Genomic DNA, 26,694 nt, shown 5'->3' on the forward strand with positions numbered 1-26,694 from the left:
ATAAAAAACAAGAGAAAATTAAAATCCATAAAATGTTTTTTTTAGTAATCTTATGTTTTAGAAATAATAATAAATTAAAATCCATAAAAGTTTTTTTTTTAGTAATCTTATGTTTTAGAAATAATAAAAAACATTTTCATATACCTTTTTTGTAATCTTACAATCAGGGATGCAGAAAGGTGCAAATTGTGCACAAAGCCCTATGAGCCAGTGTAACTCTCGAGTAAAGAGCAGGCAGTTTGAGAAACACTGCATATTAGTCTCTGGGGCATCTTACATCTTAACAAGGTCTAACCGAGTGAATGACACAAGTTTACACACCTGGTGGCAATTACACTGCGGCAAACGGCAGTAAGAGAGTTATAGTGAAGCTGTGTGTGTTTTACTGGTTGGAACCCCTGGTTTTGGGGTTTTGGGGGCATGGCTAAATTCAAATGTGCTCCGTCTGTCTCATTTCAGTTCCAGTGTGCGCACAGCTTCTGGAGGAACAAGAGCTCACACAGGGCAATGCTGGAGGAAACAAAGTAAGTGTGTTAAGTTTGAGGGAATATGATGTTTTTACGCACAAATGATGGATGCCATTGATCCATACAGCCGCCCCGCGCGCCGGACGCAATGGATAGTGAGCACCCTGGCTTACCACTACGGACTGGACCGGGGGGTGGAGAACGAGATCATAGTTCTGGCCACCGGCTTGGATCAATACCTGCAGGAGATTTTCCATCACATGGACTACCAGGGCGCAGGAAAAGTCTCCTTGGAGGATTTTAACATCTTGTGTGAAGTTTTGGGGCTGAACAAAGAGGTGGATACTGAATGCAGTTTGGAGAGTTTACCCAGCGAGCTCACTTTCAGACACTTCCACGCTAAATTGTGCGGATACTTCAGCACTAAGGCGGGGTGTCAGTATGAAAACGGCCGGTTGTTGGTGGGGAAGGACAGCGAGCACATCGAGACTCAGATCCGCCTGAGGAGCCCTCTGAGGCGGCGGGAGAAGCTGCTGTCTGCCGTGCTGGGTGAAGCCTCGGAGGGTCGGCACGCCTCCGGCTGCAGGCTGGGATCCTGCACCAAAGAGTGCTATGAGGAGATTGTGGCTCTGGAGGAAGCAGAAGACCGAGTAGTGAAGCTGGAGGATGAGAATGCGAGTTTGAGGGAGCTGATCGAGGACATGAGAGCCGCGTTACAGAGCAGCGATGCCCGCTGTATGGCCCTGCAGGTGAGAGCCATGGGGAGGGTCAACATGTTTATTCTGCTGAGAAGGAGAAGGCTTAACTCTGCTTAGAAAAGCTGCAACTCTAAAAGCAGGCATGTGTATTCTTCAGAGGTGTAAAAAGTACTCAGATCTTGTACTTGAGTAAAAGTAGAAGTACCAGATATTGTACTTGAGTAAAAGAAGAAGTACTCAGATCTTATACTTCAGTAAAAGTAGAAGTACTCAGACCTTGTACTTGAGTAAAAGTAGAAGTTCTCGGATATTGTACTTGAGTAAAAGTAGAAGTACTCAGACTTTGTACTTGAGTAAAAGTAGAAGTACTCAGATAATGTACTTGAGTAAAAGTAGAAGTACCAGAGTGTAGGAATACTCTGTTACAGTAAAAGTCCTGCATTCAAAATGTTACTCAAGTAAAAGTAGAAAAGTATTATCATCAAAATATAAGGTATCAAAAGTAAAAGTAGTCATTGGGCAGAATAATTTCAAGAATAATATATATGATATGTTTAATCATTATTGATGCATTAAAGTGGAAGAACTCAGATCTTGTACTTGTGTAAAAGTAGAAGTACTCAGATCTGGTACTTGAGTAAAAGTAGAAGTACTCAGATCTTGTAATTGAATAAGAGTAGAAGTACTCAGTTCTCGTATTTGAGTAAAAGTAGAAGTACTCAGATCTTGTAATTGAATAAGGGTAGAAGTACTCAGTTCTCGTATTTGAGTAAAAGTAGAAGTACTCAGATATTGTACTTGAGCAAAAGTAGAAGTACTCAGGTCTTGTACTTGAGTAAAAGTAGAAGTACTCAGATCTTGTTCTTGAGTAAAAGTAGAAGTACTCAGATCTTGTTCTTGAGTAAAAGTAGAAGTACTCAGATCTTGTACTTGAGTAAAAGTAATAGTCCCAGAGTGTAGGAATACTCTGTTAAAGTAAAAGTCCTGCATTCAAAATGTTCCTCAAGTGAAAGTAGAAAAGTATTATCATCAAAATATAGTGAAAGTAGCGACAGTAAAAGTAGTCATTGTGCAGATTGGTCCATTTCAGAATAATAGATATGATATGTTTTATAATGATTGATCATGAAAGTGTTCTCAAAGCTTGTAAAGGTGCAGCTAGTTTGAATGACTTTGTATACTGCAGGGTAGCTGGTGGATTTACTTCAGGTGGAACTAAAGTCTGATTTAACACTTGGTTAGATTTCACATCCTTCATCCAGATCTGTAAAGTAACTAAAGGTATTAAATACATGTAGTGGAGTAAAAGTACACCATTTACCTCTGAACTGTAGAGGGGTAGAACACAGTAGCAGAAAACGGAAATACTCAAGTAAAGTACAAGTATCTCAAAATTGTACTTAGTTACTATTTACACCACTGATATTCGTATAATGTAAAAGTAGCCTTCTACCTAATCAGATTACTTTCTGTTACTTTTGGATTACCTCAATATCAAATGCAATGTAAATAAATAAAAGAGTAATACATAAATATTAAGATGTTTTTTTATTAAGGGTATTATGTAAAACAACAGAACAATGTAACCTTAAAAGATAAGAAACCAAGATATTTAGTTTACGAAAGGTGTCCTCTTAAATCATCACATCAATCACAACCTGGCAAACCATTGAGTTATAACAGACAAGTATACATTTCTTATTATCATTAGCCTTTAGTCGTTTATATTAAATTCCAAGTAACGATTCATTACAGACTCATCATTGACCGTATGAGAGATTTTCCACAGCCGACAATCCCAAAAAGCTCTTGTTTCCAACTTATCTATAAGTCATCAAGGAAGGTTGAGGATTCGCTTCCAGCCCCTGCAGTCATCATGCCGACTGTTTTATCGACATGTTGCAGATGTGCTCTCGGGAAAGATATGTACTTCGCCCTAAGTTGTTCCCAACTGCACAGCCAACAGTGTGTGAATGTTAGCTTCCTTTGAGCAGGAGCATCGTGTATGAATGTATGAACTCTAAGAATGTGTGTGAAGGGGTGAATGCTAACTGAGGAGTTGTACAGACTAGATACAGCACTATATAAATACAGTCCATTTACCATTAGTTAAAGCAGGGGTGTCCAAACCTTTTTCACCGAATGCCACATACAGGAAATAAACGAAGGACCCCTCACTAGAGTGGAGGTATACTGCCTCATAAGTTAAGTTATAAGTCAGCTAAATTAATTAAAAGTAGTTCAATAATGCTTGTTACTTGAATATGCTTCAAGAAAAAGTAACCGCCTACATCACAGTTCTCCTTACGGTTTACTTTCTTTTGTTGGCAGCTCATTCCTTAAAACAGCAGCCCCAGATTTCTTATAATTAGGGGTAATATGAAGGGTGTATTTCAAGCTTGTTATTCAAATAAGTTATTGAGCTTTGTTCTTATCAAGTTAGATTTATTAGAAAATGTTTGCAACTTTAATTGACTGAATTTATAAAAAGAAATTCAGATAGATATGTTCACATATCTATTTAAGAAGTACAATTCAAGACAAGCACAAGTTTCATTTGTGGGCCGTATTTCATTATACTTTCAGAATTCAGAAATGTCCCCAAAATGTCTGTCTTGATGTCACGGTGCATACAGAAAAGTACAAAATAAATGTAAAAAACACAGATAGAGAACTATAATAACATTAAAAAATGTAAAAAATAATAAAAATATAGGAAAGTATAGCAGTATTTACATAGAAATAGAATGGAATAAAATATGGAATACAATTTGGCTGTAATAAAAAAAAGAAAACAGATATTATAATATCTTGATGCTATCGTATTTTCAGGTAGGACTATGGAAGAGCCACTCCAAACATAAACCAGAGGAAAGCTGCGTCGCTGCTCTCCAAACACAAGAAGCCCAGCACGGTTTGAGCAACAGCAACCTGAAGAGTCTGCAGAACATCATCCAGGAGATCGAGCTGCTGCGAGGATCCAGAGAGCGACATGCAGAGGAGGCCATGTTGAGTAACGGGAGACTGGAGCAGGAGCTGTGGAGCTCTAGAGAGACTGTGGCTGCTCTGGAGGACTGCAACCGAACCCTAAAGAGGGAGCAGGTGGGCATGAGGAGGAAGGTGGAGGAGGCCAGGCAGGCGTTGCTCAACGGTCTGGGGAAGGTGAAGGAACTGGAGGCCAAAGCCAATCATGTTCCAGTTCTGCAGAGACACATCCTGCAGCTGGAGTCAGAGCTCCTCGACTACAGGTAAGAGATTGTTGTTCAACCCTGTCAGAGACTTGATGACTCAGCAGACCATAATAACCTGTCCAATAGCATCATCTGGGACCCAAAGCATGTTCTGAACAGAGAATATGAACTGCTACCATCTAATGGGAGATTCAATAAAGTCTGTTTTTATTTTATTTTTTATTCAGATTTATTTCGGAAAGATCCAAGAGGTGGCTTGACAGCAGTGTTGGCATTTGGAATGGGTAGAAAAGCGATTGCCTTTATACGTGGTCATTGAGTATGGAACCCCAACATATTCATTATCGGATCAATATCACCAGGGAGGCGTGTGGTGCAGTGGGTTGTGCGTTGGTGTTGGGATCAGGGGGTCAAAGGTTCGAACCCCACTGCAGTCAGCATGTCGTTGTGTCCCTGAGACACTTCACCCCAAATTGCTTCTGTGGGGATTACCCACAGTTTTGAGTATGTCAGTCGCTTTGGATAAAAGCATCTAACAAGTGACATGTAATAAAAAAGGTATTGTGAAATCAATAATCGCATCCGCTATTGGATTAGGACAGACTTTTTGACATGCATCTTCTGGTCTTGCATAATAACTGAATATTTGGGGCCATGTGATTGCCAGAAAGTTTAAGTGGCATTGACAATATCCCTGTCCTGAAAAATGTTGAAATAAATAACCTTTTAGGTTCCAGAAAATGTAAGTGAAGCTGTTGCTTTTAAAAATGTCTTGCGATGTAACCATGGCGGCATGTTGATGCACCAGAAGAAACATTTAGGGTCACAGTTGTTGCTTTTTTAGTGGCAGGGACTAGACAAAGACCTTTTCACCTCTTCATCAAATCCAATCCGCTGTCAAACCCTGAGCAAAACAAGTGTCTGTCTGTTCACAGGAGAAAGAGTGCTTGTCTGCAGGCTGCTGCATTAGGGAGGCCTTTGTGGCCAAAATGAACCGTAATGAATCATAATCCTTCCTAGAGTAAAATGACTCTGTTTACTTCTGGCTTAATGCCTCGAAAACTCTTCCATGCCACTTATGAAGGCTTGATGTGGTTCACTTTACCAATTTTGAGCCTTGTTGTGTTTGAGTTTGCTTAGCGGGCATCGTGTGTGGGTCCTGCCTGAGCTCTGCTTCTGTCGAGAACTACTCATTTTGGTGGAAGTAAGGGTGTAATTGGACTTTTCAAGTACAAAGCCATTGGGTTTAATGTTTATCCCTGTGTCTGTTGTCGCAACTCCAAACGTATAATCAGTGTCTGGACTTCTTAGGTGGCAGATGTCTCTCTAAATAGTTTGAACATCTACCTAATGCTGTTATTACGGACTCTGAGACGCATGCAGCCAGACGCTTACTACCTGTAATTCTAACCAACACACTTCCCTAGCCTTCTTATAACCCTAAACTCCACTAATCCATGCAGACTGTGTTTCCAAAAGTCTTTTCACTGCCCTTCCATTGATAGCCTAATGGCAAATAATTCAACCCCACAAAGGCTCTGACTTGTCAGCAGAGAGCTCCATTGAGTGAAACCTCCGCAGACTGACCGTTCTCATCAATCTGTGCTCACTTCTTTCTCTCTGCTCCCAAATGAACAATACCACCCCGTCCTATGGATCTTAGCAACCAAGCTCCATGAATATTCCCACTGAAGCCTCAATGCTTGCTCAGTCACGTCTCATCGAGGGGCTGGGTTGGAAAAGGGGGGTACCAGTTAAAGGTGTTGTGCTTTAAGGTTTCAGTAAGATGCTTTTTGTCCTCTGTGACTCTGATTTACCTTCAAATGAAGTCAGAATTCTTTCCACTTGCTATGCCATTGTCATTGTAGAGAGTTTGAACAAGGGTTAGCGTTAGGGTTAGGTTTAGATAAGTCTTAAATGTTTTTTTTTAATAAGGATCATAAATTGTCTGCATTTAATTTGCAGAAGGAGTTACATTTACAGATGAGTCGTTCTAAGGCTGATGTTAACACTTTTGTTCTTAGTTCCCCCACTAGATCATCTGAGAGCGGGTTGTTTTTGATTATAAAACGGACAAGTCAAATCAAGCAATCTGATTGGTTCTTAGCCGTGATATACTGAGCGTATACCACGGGTAGAATTGTAAGTTACTTTTCACAACAAGTCAGTATCCCTCCGCATCTGAGAAAAACAGTATACCGTTGGGCTGAAACTGGAACAAGAAAGCAGCGGAGAAGTAACGGGGCAGAAGCCCTCCTTTTTGACGCAGCGGTCCAGACATAGACATATTCAGGTTGCAGTTCCTTTGGCATTAGGGCAGGGATATCTAGATACTTTTGAAGATTTAAGATAATGAATTGTGCTACTTTTAAAGCAAGCAACGATGTTTTCAAATCTGTAATCAAAGAGGTCGCAAAAACGCTATCGACCAATCAGATTGCTTGATTTGACTTGTCAGTTTTATAAATATATTTAAATTTCTTCCGTTACGAGACAAACTTACAAAGCATAAAATGGAAACATTTAAGATTAAATTCGACCTCCGGGGGGGTCTTACTATAGTATGGATGAGTGGATTGAGCAGTGCCTATCTCCAGAAAAAAGAGGACCTAAACTACGACATGCAGAGCTACTTGAAGAGCAGGTAGACCAACCGGAAAAGTAAGATTCAAAAGCTTTCTGATGCGGGTCTTGAAACAAAGCAGAGAAATGATGACCGTTAGTGGCCACAGGTGCGAAAGCTCTCTCCAGAGCTACTGGAAGCCCAATCTCGGGGACCGGAGAAAGTGGAGCAATATTCTCGCCACGCCAAGCAACAGCCTCGAACAACCTCAACCTATACAAGTGACCACGTAAGCCATGTTACTGATGCTGGACAGTTTTTCAGTGGCTGCACAATAAACAGCAACATACACATTCATGTAAATAAACAGCCAAATAATGGATCAACGCTCTCTGTCTAATATGTTCGCTTGCTGTTAGTGTTGTTGCATAGCAACCACGTCGCACTATGTTTTGTGCAGAAGGCAACGGAGGGACTATTTTATTTTGAACATCATTATTTACTAATAAAAACTATTTAAATTAGAGTGTGTATTTTTCTTTCATATTGCCACACTTGGTAACCGTTTTATAAAGGGCCGAACCACGCCCCTTAGCTGTGATATAATGAGCATATACCACGGCCTGTCGTGAGCTATTGCTTAATTAACTTAGTCATGGACAATACCATTAATGAAACATTTACATTACGTTAATGTAAGCTATCTATAGATGTTGGCGTCTGGTTGTGTGTCGTCTTTTCGTTATCATGTGTCGTTAGTAATGTAATATGTTCTGAAAGGTTTTCGTGTTACGTCTAAGTTGTCGATCTTACATTTAATATGAGCTGCAATAGATACTGTATAGGCAGTGGCATTCAGGCAATGCACTAACCTGCATTGTTTGCACATCAGAAACTAGTTTTTTCAAATCAGCATAGAAACAAATAAATAAAAATAAGAGCTAAGCAAAACATCTCACCTTTGCTGCCATGTTCCCAGATTCAAAATATCCTCTCGTAACACTTGTGGTTTTTTTCAAAGTCATGTACTTTCATTTTTCCATTTCTTGGCCTAGTACTGGAACTTTTGAGGACTATAGTGTAGATGTATACGTATCTGAGCTGTTGTCTGGTTGGTTTATTATTTGCATGAAAACATTTGTACTAATTCTCATCTCTGAGGATACGAGAAGTAAAGTTAGGGTTTATTTCCTAAAGTAAACCCAATCACAACACACATTTGTTTGTGTCTTGCAAAACAAATAACAAAACAGTACATACAGTCTAAATGCAATTGGATCAAACTTGAAGACATCCTACATTGTCTCGTTAGATGTGTCAAGGTCATAACTAAGTCTTCAAATACATTGAATATGACAGGGGCGGACTGGGACTAAAAATCAGCCCGGGACTCTCGACCAGCCCACCTCGGTACCACCGGCCCACCTCGGTACCGCAAGTAAATACCGCTTGTAAATTGTCGACGGGGCCCACATCGTCCGACCGGCCCTCTTCATTACCGGCCCATCGGGATTCGTCCAGATGGCCAGTCCGCCACTGGAATATGACCTGGTCCCGCTTTGAGATGCTGAGGTGTGTCAAGGGTTCTGTTGAAATAAACAACAGTAACTTTATCCCTGTGGCTTATTTCTAAACTGCTGTGACAAGTAATGAGATTAAACGAGATGCTGCTGGATCTCAGAGACACTGAGGATTCCTCTTAAGCACGCTGATAATAAAGATGAAGATAGGCTCCTTATGAGCTCCTACTAAAACACTGGAATACCCACCCATTTGACTTGGCATCAGTTCATTCCTGGAAAGACTTCTGCAGCTGGGATGTTTCAAGGAGTAGTTCGACACATTGGGAAATACACTTTTTTTCTGTCTTGCCAACAGTTAAATGCGAAGATTGATCGATGTCTTTATGGTGAAATCCATGACTGAAAACTAGGAAGCCGCTAGCTAGGCTCTGTCCAAAAGCAACACGACAACCAGCACCTATAAAGATAACTAGTTAACACTTCAGTCATCTTGTTTGTTAAACTACAAGTTGTGGTTATATGTTAGTTAGGAGTTGGGAAAAAAGCATATTGACTGTTGTCTTTGTGCTATGTTAGGCCTAGCATCTACTTTACAGACGTGTTTTGATTTACTGCAACATTTTAATTGCATTTTTAGTGTTTATTAGCATTTGGTTTGAATTTCAAATCCAGATCTTTTCAAAGTGGTCATCGGGGAAACTTAAGATATGTGTGTGTTGTTGCATAACATGTCTGTGATTTCTTTGGACTGGACGCCAACAGAGGAGTGGCTGAGGCTAACCCCGAGCCGCTCCTCTAACAGGAGTTGATTAGCTCGCTTTGGGATAGTCTAAAAGTGTCACTCTTTTTTGACTCCAGAACGTAAAGGGTGTCTAAATCAGTCACTGTAGCCTAAAGAGCTCTGTGGGCCAAAGGGATTAGACAATAGGAAGCACAGCGAGAGGAACAAAAAGGAGAGAGGGGGAGGAAAGCCTACCATCTGGAGGAAGAAGCAAACACTCAACTGTTTGTTCATGAAATGACGGACATGTTTTGCAAGAGAGGAATGGCTTCATTCAACTTTCCATCTTGTTTTTCTGCTCCGAAGAAGAGAAGTGGAGTGGAGTAACAAAATAACTTATCTAAATGAACCCTGGTCATCTTCCATCAAGAACTGCTTCAGTTTTATTGTGCTCTTGATTCCAGGTGTCTCTATTTATAGTCCAGGGACTTCTACCCAAGAACATATGTCTTCAAGTGCGCACGTTTTAAACTCGCTTTCCGTTTTATCGGCTCGCCTGCGGACGTCTTCCCTGTCTGCCTGTGACCCCTGACCTCTGGAGGCAGGCCCCAGGGGAGGAGTAATCTGCAGCCTTTCATGCTCTCTGCGTGGCGCCTGAAAGCAAAGGGGAAAGGGTCTCGCTGTCCATTTATCTGAGAGCTGCAGCATTGTGTGGGGCAGGTGCTGCCACGGCATTCCTACCCTTTAAATAATGTGGAAAGGACACACTAGAGGGATGTCTGGGACCCGTGGCATTCTGCTGCCTTAATGTTGTTCTTGATCAGATTTCAATAACCCACACTGCCAAATGGGCTCATTTTCACCGTGAAGCACTGCCCTGCTTTCCCTCTTTCTGGTTAAGAGGTATGCTGGCATCAGCAGAAATACATCACACACAAAATATTTTATAACCGTATGCCACCCACCCTTGTTGGACTTGCTCTCTCTGTATACTTCCCTCTGCTTTTAACACCCCCGTTTATTTGCCTTTTGGGGTTTTTGCACTTGCTAAGAAAAGCTCCCCTCTGTAAATGTTACAGCCATTGGGTTTTTGGATTAAATCCTCAGCTCCTGGAAACTAATCACAGCCCTGGAGCTGCTGTGTATCCCAGAAACCCCCTCTTTGTGTGGCTGTGACCCAGAGGGCTTGATTAATAGCCGTCAGCTATGTAAACATGACCTCTGACCCCGACTCCGACATGCTGCAAGGCACCGACAGAAACTCAAGTTCAAGCTCAGGTACAGCGTGACCTCGTGTTTGACCTCTGCAGAGAACGAGGGCTGCCTGTGACCGATGACACCTGAGAGAGGAAATGGCTATTCAGGCAGAGGGGGCGGGGGGGGGGGGGGGTAGACAGTGTGTTTTGATGGGCGGTTCTTGGGGGGCGGGCAGGGGCTGAGCTTGGAAAACGTTTTTTCAGTAATGTCATTAATTAAGTTAACTCTAAGTTACTGGAACAAAGTGTAAGTACAACGAGCCAACAAACATTACGAATAAAATAAAAACAAAGTTTGTCTGCATAAATAATTCATTTATTTTCCCAAACTCCTTTTAATGTTCTGTATATTGGGCCAAAGTAAAAATAAAAAGTCGTCGACACACACTCTGTTACTAAATCAAACCAATAATAATAATAATAATAATAATAATAATAATAATAATAATAATTCATTACATTTATTAGACTGCTTTACATTACATATACTACATGTTAGACATGTAACAGTGAATAGTGTGGACAAAACCCACAGGAGAAAATTAGGGTGTCTTGCCCAGGGACACAACTGCTTGATGCAATAATGGTATTTTATGTTTTTTTGAAATGCACTATGACTTAAAGGTCCCATGTCATGCTTTTCTGGTTATTACCCGTCCCCTTGTGTGTTATGAAGGTTTCTCTGCATGTAAACGGTCTGCAGAGTCACAAACCCTCAAAGTTCACCCTGTAGGGAGTAAAACTCTAACACAGAGAAGACCTGTCTATGCTGCCCCAGAACGCCTCGTTGGACATTTCTCTTTTTCCAGTGTTTGCTTCCTGGGTTCTGTGACGTGTGAACACCCAAATCAACAACAAATGACCGGAGTGGCCCAAATGGACCAAACCGTGGAGCACCTCACTCAACAGGATCCCTTGGCTAACTAACAGGGAGTCCCATTGACTTGCATAGAGCTGCCTGAACGCTGGTAATACACGAGTTGGGATGGCGGAGAAATTCTCTCTGCAGACCCATGCTCACAGCGTTACAAACCTTTTTCTGACTCAATATCAAGCCACACTTATTGTTTTTACTTCGGCTGTGAGTGTTTGTGTGCTCAGGATGAGTTTCGCTTGTTCTCGCTGTATCGCCGACCCGGAAACCTGTCCGCTCCTCGCATCAGCAGCCTCGCAACGTCCCGACCAATCAGAGCACAGTGGGCTCACAGGGAGGGGGTGGGGGGGCAGGAGCTCCAACAAGCCATGTAGGACAGAGAGTGAATACACACACTATACAGAGATGCTGTATGAGAAACCAATGTGAGTTTGGAACATTGAACAATGTAAATCTATTCCAGTAGACCTCAACAATGGAATTATGATCAGTAGAAAATGGCCATGACACAGGACCTTTAAATCTTGAACATCTTGAACACTGTCTTTATCCGGCCCCATCACAGGCCTCCCGAGAAAAATTGGTCTAGAACCTTCACTGGGGTTTGTTTCTGGAAAGTTCAGTTGAGCGCCACGCTGTGATAAACATAGGGAGGACTCTGGGTGTCCTGGCTCTAACAACAAACAGCAGCCCCCCCCCCACCACCACCACCACCTCCTACAGGACGGCTTCACTGCTGCTAATAAGGCAGAATACAGGATACTATTAATTAGAGATGCCCTGACGGAGCACAATAGAGCTCTTCATGTGTACTAGTGTGTGTGCCTCAAGGGATGTAGGAATAATTAACCTGATATATAGGCAGCGATATGCTTCCATGTGTTCAACTGTACCGTTGCATGTGCGTTTTCTCTGCCAAGAGCTTTCTTGTCTGAGCCAAAACTAATTTAAGAATGAAAAGATGTTTTTTTCTTTGTTGTGAAGGATTGTGTAACATACCCCCATTACCAAGATATGCCTTTGATACAGGGAACTGATCAAAGACAGCGGAAGGTCGTGACAGTTCAGGAAATGTTGAATTGATGATCTTTCTGCTCCACTTCTAGTACTTCCTGACCAACAACAAGGTTTACATACAACTTAATTCGCTCTTAATACTTCACCTGATTTATGACCTGAGAATATTTTTGTGTGTAATGTATCTTCTAAATGAAACAAAAAGCAATCAACGCAACATGTTTTTAAAGATATGATTGTTTTGCCACTAGCTGACAGAAACACAAAGCACTCAAATATGAACTATACAAAGTTACATGGCTTACACAAATAGCAGATAAGTTGTGTATGATTCATCATTCACTCTCCTTTGGGCAATGTGTTGGACTCCACCACCTGCTGAGAAAAAGATTGTCTCTTTGGCTGCTAAACATTTGACTTTCCTTAAATGTTTGTTGCTAACTGTGTATGTTTACTGCATGGCGTGCATTTGGTTTATCAGTAGTCTTAGTTGTGTGTGGGGCCTCACAGGGATCTTGAGACAGACGTAATAGTGCCATAAAACCAATATAACGGCCTAAAAGAGGCAAAAAGACATAGTAGCAAAATAAGCATTCTTTCTGCCCACCAGGCAAAAGTATTCTTCTCGAAGTATATGGTTTTTTTTGAACGGGTTGGTAGTATGAAATAAGGTCTGTGGTAAAGACGAGCTGGAGAGATTTTCAAGTATTTTTCTATAGCATAAAATACATCTTTAAATACTCCACTCGCGAATGTCCGAAGCTTCTATGTGTCATTAAACTGTTGGTTGCAAACACGGTCTAAATGAGACTACGAAACGTCATCAAGGCGAACATTAGCATTAGCAGGCCTTTAGCTTAGTGGTGGAGATATGTAGTCATGCAACCGTGATGTAGTGTGTCTGTAGCCTAACGTTAGCTTTTTACTTCTGGCCATTGCATTTACGCTTCAAAAATCAAAGTGGTGTTAACATGTGGAGATTAACCCATACTTGTCAACCCTCCCGATTTTCGCGGGAGACTCCCGATTTCATTGCCCTCTCCCGGTTTCCTCCCGGGGTCATATTTCTCCCGATTTCTGACTAAATCAGATTTACACACGACTGTTTCCACTCGGACTTTAATACAGCTACACCATTGTTTGGTTTCCATGGTAACGCGTCTCTTTAGTAGCGCGCGCAACTCAAAGTCTGAGAGGGTGAGGAAGATATTCACAAAAAACAGAACAAGAATCGACAACTACTCTACTCTCTGCTCACTCCTTTCCTTTTAAATACAGGTCCAGCCCACACGATTTCTGAGGTCTAAAGGTTGGCAAGTATGGATTAACCTGCTGAACAAATCGTTTTTAAGTATCATAAGCATGTGTTGGCCACAAACGTTTATTTTTCTACAATATACGGAATATTGAGGGAGCCCTTGCGATGCTAACTTCTGGGTTGAATAAAGACAAAAAACTTCCATGTGTGCTGCACCCCACAGTCTGACCACTATGGCTGCCTGGACTACTTTTTGTTGTCTGTTTGCGTCCAGTTTGAATTCCCATGCTCAGCACAAACACCTCATTACTGTCAGCCACATGATGGAAATCAGTCTAAATCTCAAGCAAACAAAAAACACATTACAACTAGTTTTTAATCCGACAGTTGGGAGGTCATCCTTCTTTCCTTCCGAAACACAAAGACATTTTTAAGCCTCTATACATTTCAAAGGCCTGAGCCAGAAACTGGAGCCTTGCTACACTTTTCAATGGACACGGGCTGCACCCCCTCCAATGCTGTCAATTAAAGTGCAATTAGTCACACCATTGAAAAAGCTTTCCACCACTTCATACCAGAGCGTCTCCACAGCAACCAGCTTGGTTTTGTGTGTGTTCACCAGACTATGGGAGTTTAGGTTTTCATGTAACGGGATAATGTAATCAGGATACTAAGAAAGGTAACTTTATTCTTTTACAGTTATATAAACAAATCAGATTACTGTCACATTTCTATATTCTACAATTTCTAGCAGGATTACAGTCTTATTGAAAACTAAACATATCATCTAGTGTTTGTTGTAAAGCATCAGATGTTATATCTTCTCTGTGAGCTCTGCTGTTCTGTAGGATTATAATTTAAAGTGGACCTATCATGCGATATTTGAATAATATAGTGTAGGACCATACCTATATAAGGCATATTTATACTTTTTATTTTTCAAAATACCAAACAGATCATGCATTTTAGCCATTCCTCAATTCACTCAATGTAACACTGTCTTTGCATGGGCTGATTCTGTGAGAACAGCACCATCTACAGGCCTGGCATATGTACTACAGCGTCTCCAGCGCTTTCCAACGGCAATGTCCGTGGCTGTCTCCTCCTGATTGGTGGAGTTGGCCCAATAGCCGTAGCACCACTTCTGTGACGTCATAGAAGGGTTCAAATCTCGATCAGTCTGTATCAGATCCGTTGCAGCCCCTTTTTAAGAGATTTGGGTATGGAGGAAAATAGAGAGGGTTGTGTTTTCTGACACTTGGTGAGTTCCCTGGAACACCGGGGACACATGTTCATGTAGAAAAGACATACAAAAGTGCATTTTGCATGATAGGTCACCTTTAAGTGTGAATCTATACTTCTACTGGTTTTCTCTTTCTTTGCTTCATTTGTTCTGTTTCTAACTCAGCAGGTGAACCTATATGTTCATAAAATGGTGTGTGTGATCTTAACTGTGTGTAATCAAACGGAGCATTTTCTGCTCAGGTTGTATTTCTGCTTTTTTAAACTGCAGTAGGCCTACTGTATGTGCTCGTGTGTTTCAGTGTTGGTGTTTAGGCCGAATATGCTTCATGAAAGGCAGCTTTTCCTATAGATAACATCTCTGAGCAGAGGACACATTTTTTATCCTAAATATCTGGGTGCCATCGTTTCTAAGGTAGCTTTATTCTGTTGTCTTACATTATACGCCAAACAACGTTCTATTGTTTTGTATTTACTTGCATTGCATTTGATATTGAGGCTATCCTAAAGTAACGCTGAGTTATCAGATTACATTACTTTCATATTTCGATACTCAGAATAAGTTACTTCATACATTCTTTTACAAGTAACTATTAATTGTAATTAAACTTAAAGCACCAGCTGCATGTCGTAGGGACTGCAGCTGTTGGCCCTGATGAACTAATTCAATCTCTCCTCCCTCACGGCCCCCACTAACTTAAACATGGCGCTCTGATTGATTGCCTGAAATCACGCTGGAATTATTGACCTCCAGTGAAGTCATTTCCAGCGTTTGCACAAAGAAACTAGTACACAGATGCAGCGTATAATGTTGTGTTAAAGCAAAGTGTGCCTCGCGCCAACAGGATCTGAGCATGAGGGCTTTTTCCTTTTTCAGCGAGTCAGGCTGCTGAAAAACCTTTTTCGAGATTTCTTTTTTCAGTAAGACATCATCATCTGGAAACACTTATTCTGTGATTTACAAAGGCCCCCTATCGGATTTCCCCCAGCACAAAAGAGCAGACAGCAGGAGAAACGTAGACAATTCAAACCATTACAGGAAGATTGATCCGAGCAAACTGCACTCTCAGTCTTTTTTCAGTATCAAGTTTGAATGTGTCTTTGACGTAAGGAAAAACTTGACATATAGAATAAATGGGCCCTATAAAACAGAGCTTAGAAAAGAGTTTATGTGCTTAATATTTTCAGTGCTCTATCTGTCTTTTATCCATCCACTGTGAGCTTTTACCTCACATCTTGCAAGCTAACTCCATAGAAACAGCACCGCTCCACCATTGACCCACTTTACTGTAAATATGCCTTCAAGACACAACGTCTGGCTTCAATTACCCCACCCAGATTTGGCATACAACATCACAGGCCTCTATAAAATTATCATGGCGGTTGTAGATGTGGCTTAATACACACTGCCTTGTGTTACTTGATATGTTCTCTTTGATCTTTTCAATTGGTTAGGACAGAACCTTCTCATCTGTGTGAATTTGAAGAGCCACTTTCTAGTCCCTTCGGTCGGTGCCAGTTTATGTGCAGGGACATGAAAAGATGGGGAGTCAAACAGCTAAATTTAACTTTCTCTTTCAGGTCGGAGGTGTCAAAACTACAACTCCCAGGATGCACCAGGGCAGATCTGAGTGTTGGTGAAAGGCAGAACCAGAGATGTTGTTCGGACTCTCAACACGACCGATGTTCCCCGACAGGAAGAGCTGTGACGACCCCTGATAAAAGTAAGACATGTTTACCATCAGAGGTGGGAAGTAGTGGAGTACAAATACTTTGTTACTGTACTTAAGTACATGTTTCTGGTATAAGTACTTTACTCCACTACTTATTTTTCTGACGACTTTTTACTTTTACTTCTTACATGTTGAACACAAATACCTGTACTTTCTACTTCTCTCATTTTCCAAACAGGCTGGTTCCTTTAGTCTGAATGTGTGTTTGGTGGCGTGATCATTATTATTTAGAGTCATTGCGTGCCTATTGATTTGAACACGATCCGTGTATCCATCATTTCCTGGTCTTCTCTAAAGAAGAGGGACCAATGGAAACGTTGTCATGTTGCCGTTGTTCAGCATGGAAACATTCATTAGCTAACAATGACATTATTGTTCTTTTAATTTAAAGGGAGGTCAGGTACTCTTTAAAACAGCTGCTAGCTATGGGTACTTTTTACTGAAGTACATTTCAAAGCCTCTTTACTTTGACTTCAGTAAAGAAGTTTAGTCAGTACTTCTACTTTCACCAGAGTATTTTTAAACATTAGTATCTGTACTTCTACTTGAATAAAGAATGTGTACTTTTGCCATCTCTGTTTACCGTGGAACTCCTCGATGGTGTAAAGAACATGAATGTATGTCCTGCATCTTGTATTGAGTGGTGTTTACTAAACATGTGTATCTGGGTCTGCATGAGGTTCCTGAAGGCAGACTACTTGATTTCAAGAACTGCCAAAACATGGAGATACCAGAGCGTGATGAACCAGCTGCGGAAAGCAAAATAGGATGATTATATAACCTAAATAAATAAATAAGGAGACATACTGTCCAAAGAAAGGTCCACAAGTGAATGATGTAATGTTACATAATAGCTGTGACCAAATAAAGAGATTGCATTAGATGACTTGGGTTTTCTTGCAATTAAACATTCCTGAGATATCGAGTAATTATAAAACTATTAGTTTTAGGGGACACAACAAAGGCTGCTGTTCTGGATCCAATACCTTAAACACTCAGTACATCATAATATACAACTTTTGACAGTTTAGAGCATTGGTAAATCTTGCTGGACAAAGGCCATTTGGTCCAATGATAATGATGACTTAAATGATTAAGTTACCGTTAGTAGTTGAACTACCCCGGTTCACAGACATCTCTTTGTCAATGTAAGTCAATGGGAAAAAGTAATGTTTGCTCCCAAAGACATCAAAGATAGACACCAGGTTGTAGTTCCACCCTTTGGCCACAACAATTGCTTCAACGTCTTGTGCACTTCCTGGAGGGTTGAATATGAACTGACGATTATACGACTAATATTTGTTCCATTGTGTATATATCAGTTATATACTTTTACTATCATTTGTTCTTTAAAATGTCGAGAAATACTAAAAGAAACATTTCTTCAGAGTCTAATGTGACATCTCGTTGCTTGTGTTGTCCAATAAACAGTCCAAAGCCGATAGATGTTCAATCCTCTTTGAAAAGCTGGAGTAAGACAATAATTGGTGTTTAATTGCTTACGTTCGAGCCTTTTCTTTCCTAAACCTCTGGCTACAGTACCACTCCATGTTAAAAGGGTATTGTGATCATGCTAACAATAAATGGTGTTTTGTCGTCTAGTGGAGGAACAGCTGTTTCGTTCTGTGGAAGGCCAGGCAGCGTCTGATGAGGAAGACGATAAATGGACCGAGGATCAGCAGAGGCAGGTGGACGAGGTGAAGAGGATCCTGACCAAACTGTCCTGCTGTGGGGAAAGGTCCGTATCATTTCTGTATCATTAAAGTGGACCTATCATGCTATATTTGAATAATATAGTGTAGGACCATACCTATATAAGGCATATTTATACTTTTTGTTTTTCAAAATACCAAACAGATCATGCATTTTAGCCATTCCTCATTTCGCTCAATGTAACACTGTCTTTGCATCATGGGCTGATTCTGTGAGAACAGCACCATCTACAGGCCTGGCATATGTACTACAGCGTCTCCAGCGCTTTCCAACGGCAATGTCCGTGGCTGTCTCCTCCTGATTGGTGGAGTTGGCCCAATAGCCGTAACGCCACTTCTGTGACGTCATAGAAGTGTTCAAATCTGGATCAGTCTGTATCAGATCCGTTGCAGCCCCTTTTTAAGAGATTTGGGTACGGAGGAAAATAGAGAGGGTTGTGTTTTCTGACACTTGGTGAGTTCCCTGGAACACCGGGGAGACATGTTCATGTATACAAGACGTACAAAAGTGCATTTTGCATGATAGGTCACCTTTAAGCAATGGCATTCTATACTGTGGAGTATGATGTATGAACTTTTTATGTGAGAGCCTGGAGGATTAATAGCCAAAACCAGGAATTAGTGTTGTTTCACTTGGAGATCATGTTAGACCCAAGCTAGCAACCATTCTAGGTGACATTGGTCAGTTGAAATGCTGCCTTGTGGCTATAGAGTGGTGCAAGGAGGGCGTATTTTTCTTGGCTAACCGAAAAGTTATGATATCATTGACAAAATATCCAAACAATTGTTTTATGATATTTTGATATTTTGATCAGAAGGATATTCTCCATATACTAACAGCACTTGTATAGTTGTTGAAGGTTAAATGCAATTGCTAGAACTTAATAGCTAACATTGGGCTATAAAGAAACAAAATCTTTGGCGCAACCATTGCTAAGATAAACGCAGCTAATGTTCGCCGTGATGACAATAAGCCACTTGTTAGTTTATTACACATTTACAAGTGGGGTATTAACTTTAATTGATTTTATCTCGTAGAATAAAAAGTGAAATCCCTACAGCTTGTGTTAACCACAGACCTTATTTCAGGCATCAAACCACAAACAGGTTACAAAAACTTTGAGACAATCAAACTGGAAGTGCTAACATGCTAAGGGTTTTAGGACTCATTCCAAAAAAATTAGCAGATTTAAATAACGATGCGATGTTACTCAGATATGATGACCTTGTTAGTTAAACTCCAATCCTTTCTGACATCCCTGAGCCTGACATACTGTACGTTCTGCTTTCTGGTACCTGTTGTTGTTCAGGTGCGACGACAAGGCGTTGAAGAAGCTGATGTCTCACTACGGCAGCTCCAGGAGCGAGGAGAGCTGCAGCGCTGTGCTGGAGCTGCTGGAGAGAGTGACCCGGCTGAACAAACATCTGGAGCTGAAGGAGAGCCGCGCCGAGGTAGACATGGAGCAGGTAAACACTGACCTCACTGGAAGTGTATATGCACAGTTAGTGTTGCAGTATTAAACTGGAGCAGGTAAACACACCTCCACTTACCTCCATCTCATCAGGGTGGGCTTCTCCTCAGATCCACCAGAAACAGAAGACCTTTATTCGTCCCACAAAGGGTACATGTTCCTTAAAGATAGAAATTGAAAGTACAATTTACAAAATCCAGTAACAAAAACCAAACAAAAAAAAAACAAAAATGTAAAAAGAAAAGAAAGTGTGATAGCAGCGAGGTAATAGTATTCAAAGTGGAAGTTTATATGCAGTTATTTACAGATTGATTACAGGAGTTGAATTGTCTAACTAAGGGACAGCAGTAATAATAATTATAAGTATAAAGCGGTATATATATATATATATATATATATATATTTATTGCACATAAGTAGTATTGCAGTATTAAACTGGATTAGAGACGACTGCTGAAGGATGTTTTGAAAGTGGAGAGCTTCAAAGGCAAAAACCACAGCGAGCGGCTAACCCAGCCAGCCTCCCTCTGTGTGTGTGTGTGTGTGTGTGTGTGTGTGTGTGTGTGTGTGTGTGTGTGTGTGTGTGTGTGTGTGTGTGTGTGTGTGTGTGTGTGTGTGTGTGTGTGTGTGTGTGTGTGTGTGTGTGTGTGTGTGTGTGTGTGTGTGTGTGTGTGTGTGTGTGTGTGTGTGTGTGTGTGTGTGTGTGTGTGTGTGTGTGTGTGTGTGTGTGTGTGTGTGTGTGTGTGTGTGTGTGTGTGTGCAGCTGTTTCTCACTGGAGTCGACCACAGAAACACTCCCTCTCCTTGTCCCACATGACACTTAGGAACATCATAAATGAAAGCTCTCTTGCTACAGCAGTATTTTCACAGCACAGGAAGACAGGCAGAAGGTGACGTAATGTGTTCCCAGTACGTCCCGCTCTCCGAGAGGAAAAGTTCAAACTAAACAAAGTCGTGACTGTGAGGCTTTGTTTATGTGCAGGAAGTGTGGGGTAAGACCTCTGTCCTTCGGTACGCCATGACGCAAAGGTGCACTGTGGGATTTCCACACAGACCTATAGTGCCTTCTGGAAACTCACTGTAACTCTAGAAATTGTTATTCATATTTTTTAGTTAAAATTATTTTTTATTACGATGTTAACAGGGTTACTTTGAAAATGTAATCAATTACTACTTACCTGTGAACAAATGTAATCAGTAACCTAATCTAAGTATCAAAATATTAAAGTAATGTAACCTGGTTAGTTTCCAATACCTTTCGATTACCTCACTATCTAATGAAATACAAATTCAAATAACAAAAAGACGTTTTTAATAAGTGTATTCGACAACATAACAATGTGATGAAACCAAGATATTTATGATCAATAATGATTTTATTTACAGGAAAACCTACCTTTTTTCAGCACATACTACAATTAAAAAAAAAATTCTGAGCTAAAAGAAATTTAGTAGGATTGTCCTCGTAGTAATCCCCAATTCTTATAATGAAACAGTAATCTTATTACATATTTTTCACATGTAACTGTACGGGAATACAGTAAAACAAATGCATCCCGATTATGTTATCCCGTTACAAGTAATCCATTACTCCCCAAGCATGGCAGGTACACTAAAGGGGACCCAAAGCCACTTTACATGGTGAACAAACAAACAAACAAACAAACAAGAGGGGGCAAAATAATAAAGTAACAATTAAATAAATAGCAGTATTCAAAGTCAACTTTATTGTCAATCTTTCAGTTTGTGTGTACAGAGAGATCGAAATACCATTTCCCACAATCCCGAATACAAAAATACAAATATATAAAAAAATATGTATAAAAATATGTATATCCTAAATATACACAATCAACAGACACATTCATACATATGCACACATTAAGACATCAATAAAAGCACAACAATCAAGTTATACAAAATAACAGTCACTTCAATATTTTAGGAGTGGAAGCAGGGGGACTGAGATGGGTTAGGGTTCGTTTACATTGCTAATACATGTTTAAAGTAACCCTCCTGACCCTTGTGTCGGCTGTGACCTCCAGATGAAGGACTCTCTGGTGCAGGAGCTCCAGCAGAAGGCCGAGGAGACGGAGCTGCTGCAGGTGGAGCTTCAGATGCTGGAAACTGAGAGGGTTCGTCTGTCTCTGGTGGAGGAGAAGCTGGTCGACATCCTGCAGCTCCTCCAGCAGCTCAGAGACCTGGTGAGGCACATGCGTAGTACGAGGAACTATAGCTATAACTCCGAAGAGGCTGAGCACTATTCCAGTATTTTGGAGTCAAAGCTACACGTGTTGAAGAGGACATATTCTGCTCACTTTCAGGTGTATATCAGTATGTAGTGTCTCTACTTTAAAGAGTCCTTTCCTGCTGATGTTCATGTGTATATCAGTATGTAGTGTCTCTACTTTAAAGAGTCCTCTCCTGCTGATGTTCAGGTGTATATCAGTATGTAGTGTCTCTACTTTAAAGAGTCCTCTCCTGCTGATGTTCAGGTGTATATCAGTATGTAGTGTCTGTACTTTAAAGAGTCCTCTCCTGCTGATGTTCAGGTGTATATCAGTATGTAGTGTCTCTACTTTAAAGAGTCCTCTCCTGATGATCTTCAGGTGTATATCAGTATGTAGTGTCTCTACTTTAAAGAGTCCTCTCCTGCTGATGTTCAGGTGTATATCAGTATGGAGTGTCTCTACTTTAAAGAGTCCTCTCCTGCTGATGTTCAGGTGTATATCAGTATGTAGTGTCTCTACTTTAAAGAGTCCTCTCCTGCTGATGTTCAGGTGTATATCAGTATGTAGTGTCTCTACTTTAAAGAGTCCTCTCCTGCTGATGTTCAGGTGTATATCAGTATGTAGTGTCTCTACTTTAAAGAGTCCTCTCCTGCTGATGTTCAGGTGTATATCAGTATGTAGTGTCTCTACTTTAAAGAGTCCTCTCCTGCTGATGTTCAGGTGTATATCAGTATGTAGTGTCTCTACTTTAAAGAGTCCTCTCCTGCTGATGTTCAGGTGTATATCAGTATGTAGTGTCTCTACTTTAAAGAGTCCTCTCCTGCTGATGTTCAGGTGTTTATCAGTATGTAGTGTCTCTACTTTAAAGAGTCCTCTCCTGCTGATGTTCAGGTGTATATCAGTATGTAGTGTCTCTACTTTAAAGAGTCCTCTCCTGCTGATGTTCAGGTGTACATCAGTAGTGTCTCTACTTTAAAGAGTCCTCACCTGCTGATGTTCAGGTGTATATCAGTATGTAGTGTCTCTACTTTAAAGAGTCCTCTCCTGCTGATGTTCAGGTGTATATCAGTATGTAGTGTCTCTACTTTAAAGAGTCCTCTCCTGCTGATGTTCAGGTGTATATCAGTATGTAGTATCTCTACTTTAAAGAGTCCTCTCCTGCTGATGTTCAGGTGTATATCAGTATGTAGTGTCTCTACTTTAAAGAGTCCTCACCTGCTGATGTTCAGGTGTATATCAGTATGTAGTGTCTCTACTTTAAAGAGTCCTCTCCTGCTGATGTTCAGGTGTATATCAGTATGTAGTGTCTCTACTTTAAAGAGTCCTCTCCTGATGATCTTCAGGTGTATATCAGTATGTAGTGTCTCTACTTTAAAGAGTCCTCTCCTGCTGATGTTCAGGTGTATATCAGTATGGAGTGTCTCTACTTTAAAGAGTCCTCTCCTGCTGATGTTCAGGTGTATATCAGTATGTAGTGTCTCTACTTTAAAGAGTCCTCTCCTGCTGATGTTCAGGTGTATATCAGTATGTAGTGTCTCTACTTTAAAGAGTCCTCTCCTGCTGATGTTCAGGTGTATATCAGTATGTAGTGTCTCTACTTTAAAGAGTCCTCTCCTGCTGATGTTCAGGTGTATATCAGTATGTAGTGTCTCTACTTTAAAGAGTCCTCTCCTGCTGATGTTCAGGTGTATATCAGTATGTAGTGTCTCTACTTTAAAGAGTCCTCTCCTGCTGATGTTCAGGTGTTTATCAGTATGTAGTGTCTCTACTTTAAAGAGTCCTCTCCTGCTGATGTTCAGGTGTATATCAGTATGTAGTGTCTCTACTTTAAAGAGTCCTCTCCTGCTGATGTTCAGGTGTATATCAGTATGTAGTGTCTCTACTTTAAAGAGTCCTCTCCTGCTGATGTTCAGGTGTATATCAGTATGTAGTGTCTCTACTGTGACATGTCTCCATGCTTTAATGTTCTGCTGTGATTGGTCCACCGCTTAGTGATGTCCCGCCTCTTAGCCTATCACGTACAATGTGTTGGAGTGCTAGCCAATAGGAGCGTTAGTGTTACATAATGATGTCGCTATGTTTCAGAAGTAAACAAATAAGTCAAATGGAGATGTTTCAGGCAGTTGGGATGGGGGGGGCGGGTCTTTGCAGACAATTGACATGCACAGAAACCTATAGAACACACTACAGGAAAGGGAAACCCCCCAAAAAGCATAATATGTCCTCTTTAACTTATTGATGATTTAATTTAAAAGTCCTTTTCGACCTGTTTTCTGTAATAGGAGTTATGCGGATTCTTGTCCATTCTTTTGTGATCCGCCCCTAACACTGGGATTGATTTTAGATCTGAGAGCAAATTAATTTCAGTTGTTGAACATGTGTGTGTGAGCCTCTGTGGTTACGAGTCTCAGATTGCCTGTTAAAGCGCCTGTTAATCACTGACAGTCATCTGAGAATAGTTCTCTCTTGTTTCAGAACGTCTCGCGGAGGTCTCTGGGGAAAATCCTGCTCAGCACGCTGGGCTGCTGCAGCGACCCTCAGCACGGTGAGGAGGGCACGCTCGGCCAATAAAATCAATACAAGTCCTGTGCAACGTGATCATGAGCTTTTACTGTTACTCAGGGCGGGGAATTGAATGAAATGCTTGCCTGGTCTTCAGAATTGCTTTATTAATCCCACAAAGGGGAATTTACACCGTTACAGCAAAGAGGCAATAATGATAGAGATACAAATAAAAACAGTATTTAGTAAAGTGTCATGCACAAATATTAATTAAATGTATTATGTCAACAGATTTCCCACAACTTTATGAGGTATGTTGAAAGCAATAATATTAAGTCGAAACTAATTATTTAAACGTTATATTATTGCTTTAAACTTACCTTATAAAGTTATGTGAAATCTGTGGACATAATACATTTAATTAAAGACAACTTTTCAGTTTTTTCGGTGTACACTTTCCAAGTACAAAAAGATAAGAAGCAGCATCATTAAAACAATAAGTGAGACATAGAATAAAATAGAATAAAATATGTGCAGTATTGGTACGACAAGTGGAAGGCCGTGCAGATATAAGAGGTAGCTTCGTGTGCAATGTGCAAAATTCAGAGGGTTGAGCAGGACTGACTGATGAATAATGACTCCCTCATTGGTCACTGTGTTGTGTGCACAGGTAAAGCCCACATCCTGGAGGTGCTGAACGCTCTCTACCATGAGCTGGCTGCCTGTGAGATCCTCTCTGCTGCTGGTCCTCTGGAGAGAACGCAGAGTCAGCAGTCTCTGAACGCCCTGGTCATCTCCTGCTGAACACCGCCTCCTGCTGGGCCAGTCAAGCTGTGTACAGTGTATTATATTGTAGCATTTATACTCCTCAGATCCTATTATCTATAAAGGGATTTTAGCCTAGATGCATTAACTAGTATAGCAAAGGGGCTTCATTACATATTAACATTCCAGTTGCCCTCGGTCAAATCTGACCCGTTTCTAAATGGACTATTTTAGCTTATTGCCACAAAAACAACATGGAGGATTTCATACTACGTTCTTTGTAAGAAAAATGAATGGTCACTACTTTCATTGAATTCTGCGTGTTTTTGTTTTTTTATTTATAGTATCTGGTTACATGCTGCCATCAAATATTTGAAATGGTTTTAAAACAATATCATGACTAAATGTTGACATGTAATAGTGTATTCACCAAGATGGGTTCCACTGAACTAAAGTCAAAGTAATAGTTGTTTTTGCCTTTTATAACTCAAAAATAAGGTTTAGTTTTGTGTAAATGAGGTATATTGACCATAAATCCCATAAACAAGTAAAACTTGTGTTGTGAATTGGAACTAAGTTTAAAATGTGCACATAAATGGGTGATGATGTGCTTTATAGACCGTGAAACCAGGACAAAAGTTGCACAGTTGACGGGAAGACAACCCATACATTAAGAAAAAATGATGCATATACTACGTTTATTTCAAGATCTTCTAATTGTACATAACTCTTTCATGATCCAATATGGATTTTCTTTTTTCCACAACAAAGTGCTGAATGTGAACATGTTAAATAAGCTAAACTTTAAAAGGGCATAAAGGCAGTCTGTGAAATGGATCAACATTTAAAACTTCCTCATTCATGTAAATGGTCAGAAGTAGCATGACAAGGTAGTGTTTTTACAAAGTTTTTACACCAATACTTTGGAGAAAACACTTTGTGTTTACTTTGTGACACTAAGGCATGATGAAGTTCTACATAAATGTTATGGATACAGTATATTTGCCATTAACCTGCTAAGCTTTTTGATGTGTTGAGGTTGGATGTTAATGTTGGCATCTTGAGACTTGGTCTATTGTGGTGATAAAATAGGACATGGTTAACATGGGAGGGGACAAGGGTGGCCAAAATGCATAATTCGTTCTGGTTTCTGTGAGCCTTAAGTAAACAGGCTTATCATGTATTCAGGTTATTGAATTGGGTTTCATTTAGTTGCCATACGCTGGTCAAACATATTTGAATTGAAGGGCCATTTTTTGCAGCCGCTGAATTGGGACACAGCTGCTGCTTGTCGCTGATCACAGAACAATCTACAAGTCAGATAGATTCTCCGACATGTTGACAACCAACAAGAACGATTCAAACAAACAATACTTCGACAATTCACTGTCATTGCTGTTTTCTAATGAGAGATGCAAAACCACTCAATGGTGTTATTAAATCCTGCCATTAAAGCCTTTGACTACACA

At 40.6% G+C, this 26,694-nt stretch overlaps 1 protein-coding gene across 3 annotated transcripts; it reads left to right on the forward strand.

The window, feature by feature from the left end:
- Positions 1–308: 308 nt before the first annotated feature.
- Positions 309–26,694, forward strand: efcc1 (EF-hand and coiled-coil domain containing 1). 3 transcript variants are annotated; one of them, XM_079684953.1, is made up of 10 exons: positions 309–351; positions 460–524; positions 595–1,216; positions 3,998–4,413; positions 16,392–16,534; positions 18,146–18,281; positions 19,566–19,722; positions 21,773–21,931; positions 24,434–24,503; positions 25,131–26,694. In XM_079684953.1, the coding sequence occupies exons 2-10, from the start codon at positions 508–510 to the stop codon at positions 25,262–25,264; spliced, it is 1,854 nt and encodes a 617-aa protein (XP_079541079.1). In that variant the 5' UTR covers positions 309–351; positions 460–507; the 3' UTR covers positions 25,265–26,694. The 3 variants fall into 3 exon arrangements, with proteins under 3 accessions (XP_079541079.1, XP_079541077.1, XP_079541078.1); XM_079684951.1 differs by lacking the exon at positions 309–351 and having other exon boundaries at positions 374–524; XM_079684952.1 differs by lacking the exon at positions 309–351 and having other exon boundaries at positions 405–1,216.

This window comes from Notothenia rossii, assembly GCF_949606895.1.
Source record: "Notothenia rossii genome assembly, chromosome: 5".
NCBI lineage: Eukaryota > Metazoa > Chordata > Actinopteri > Perciformes > Nototheniidae > Notothenia > Notothenia rossii.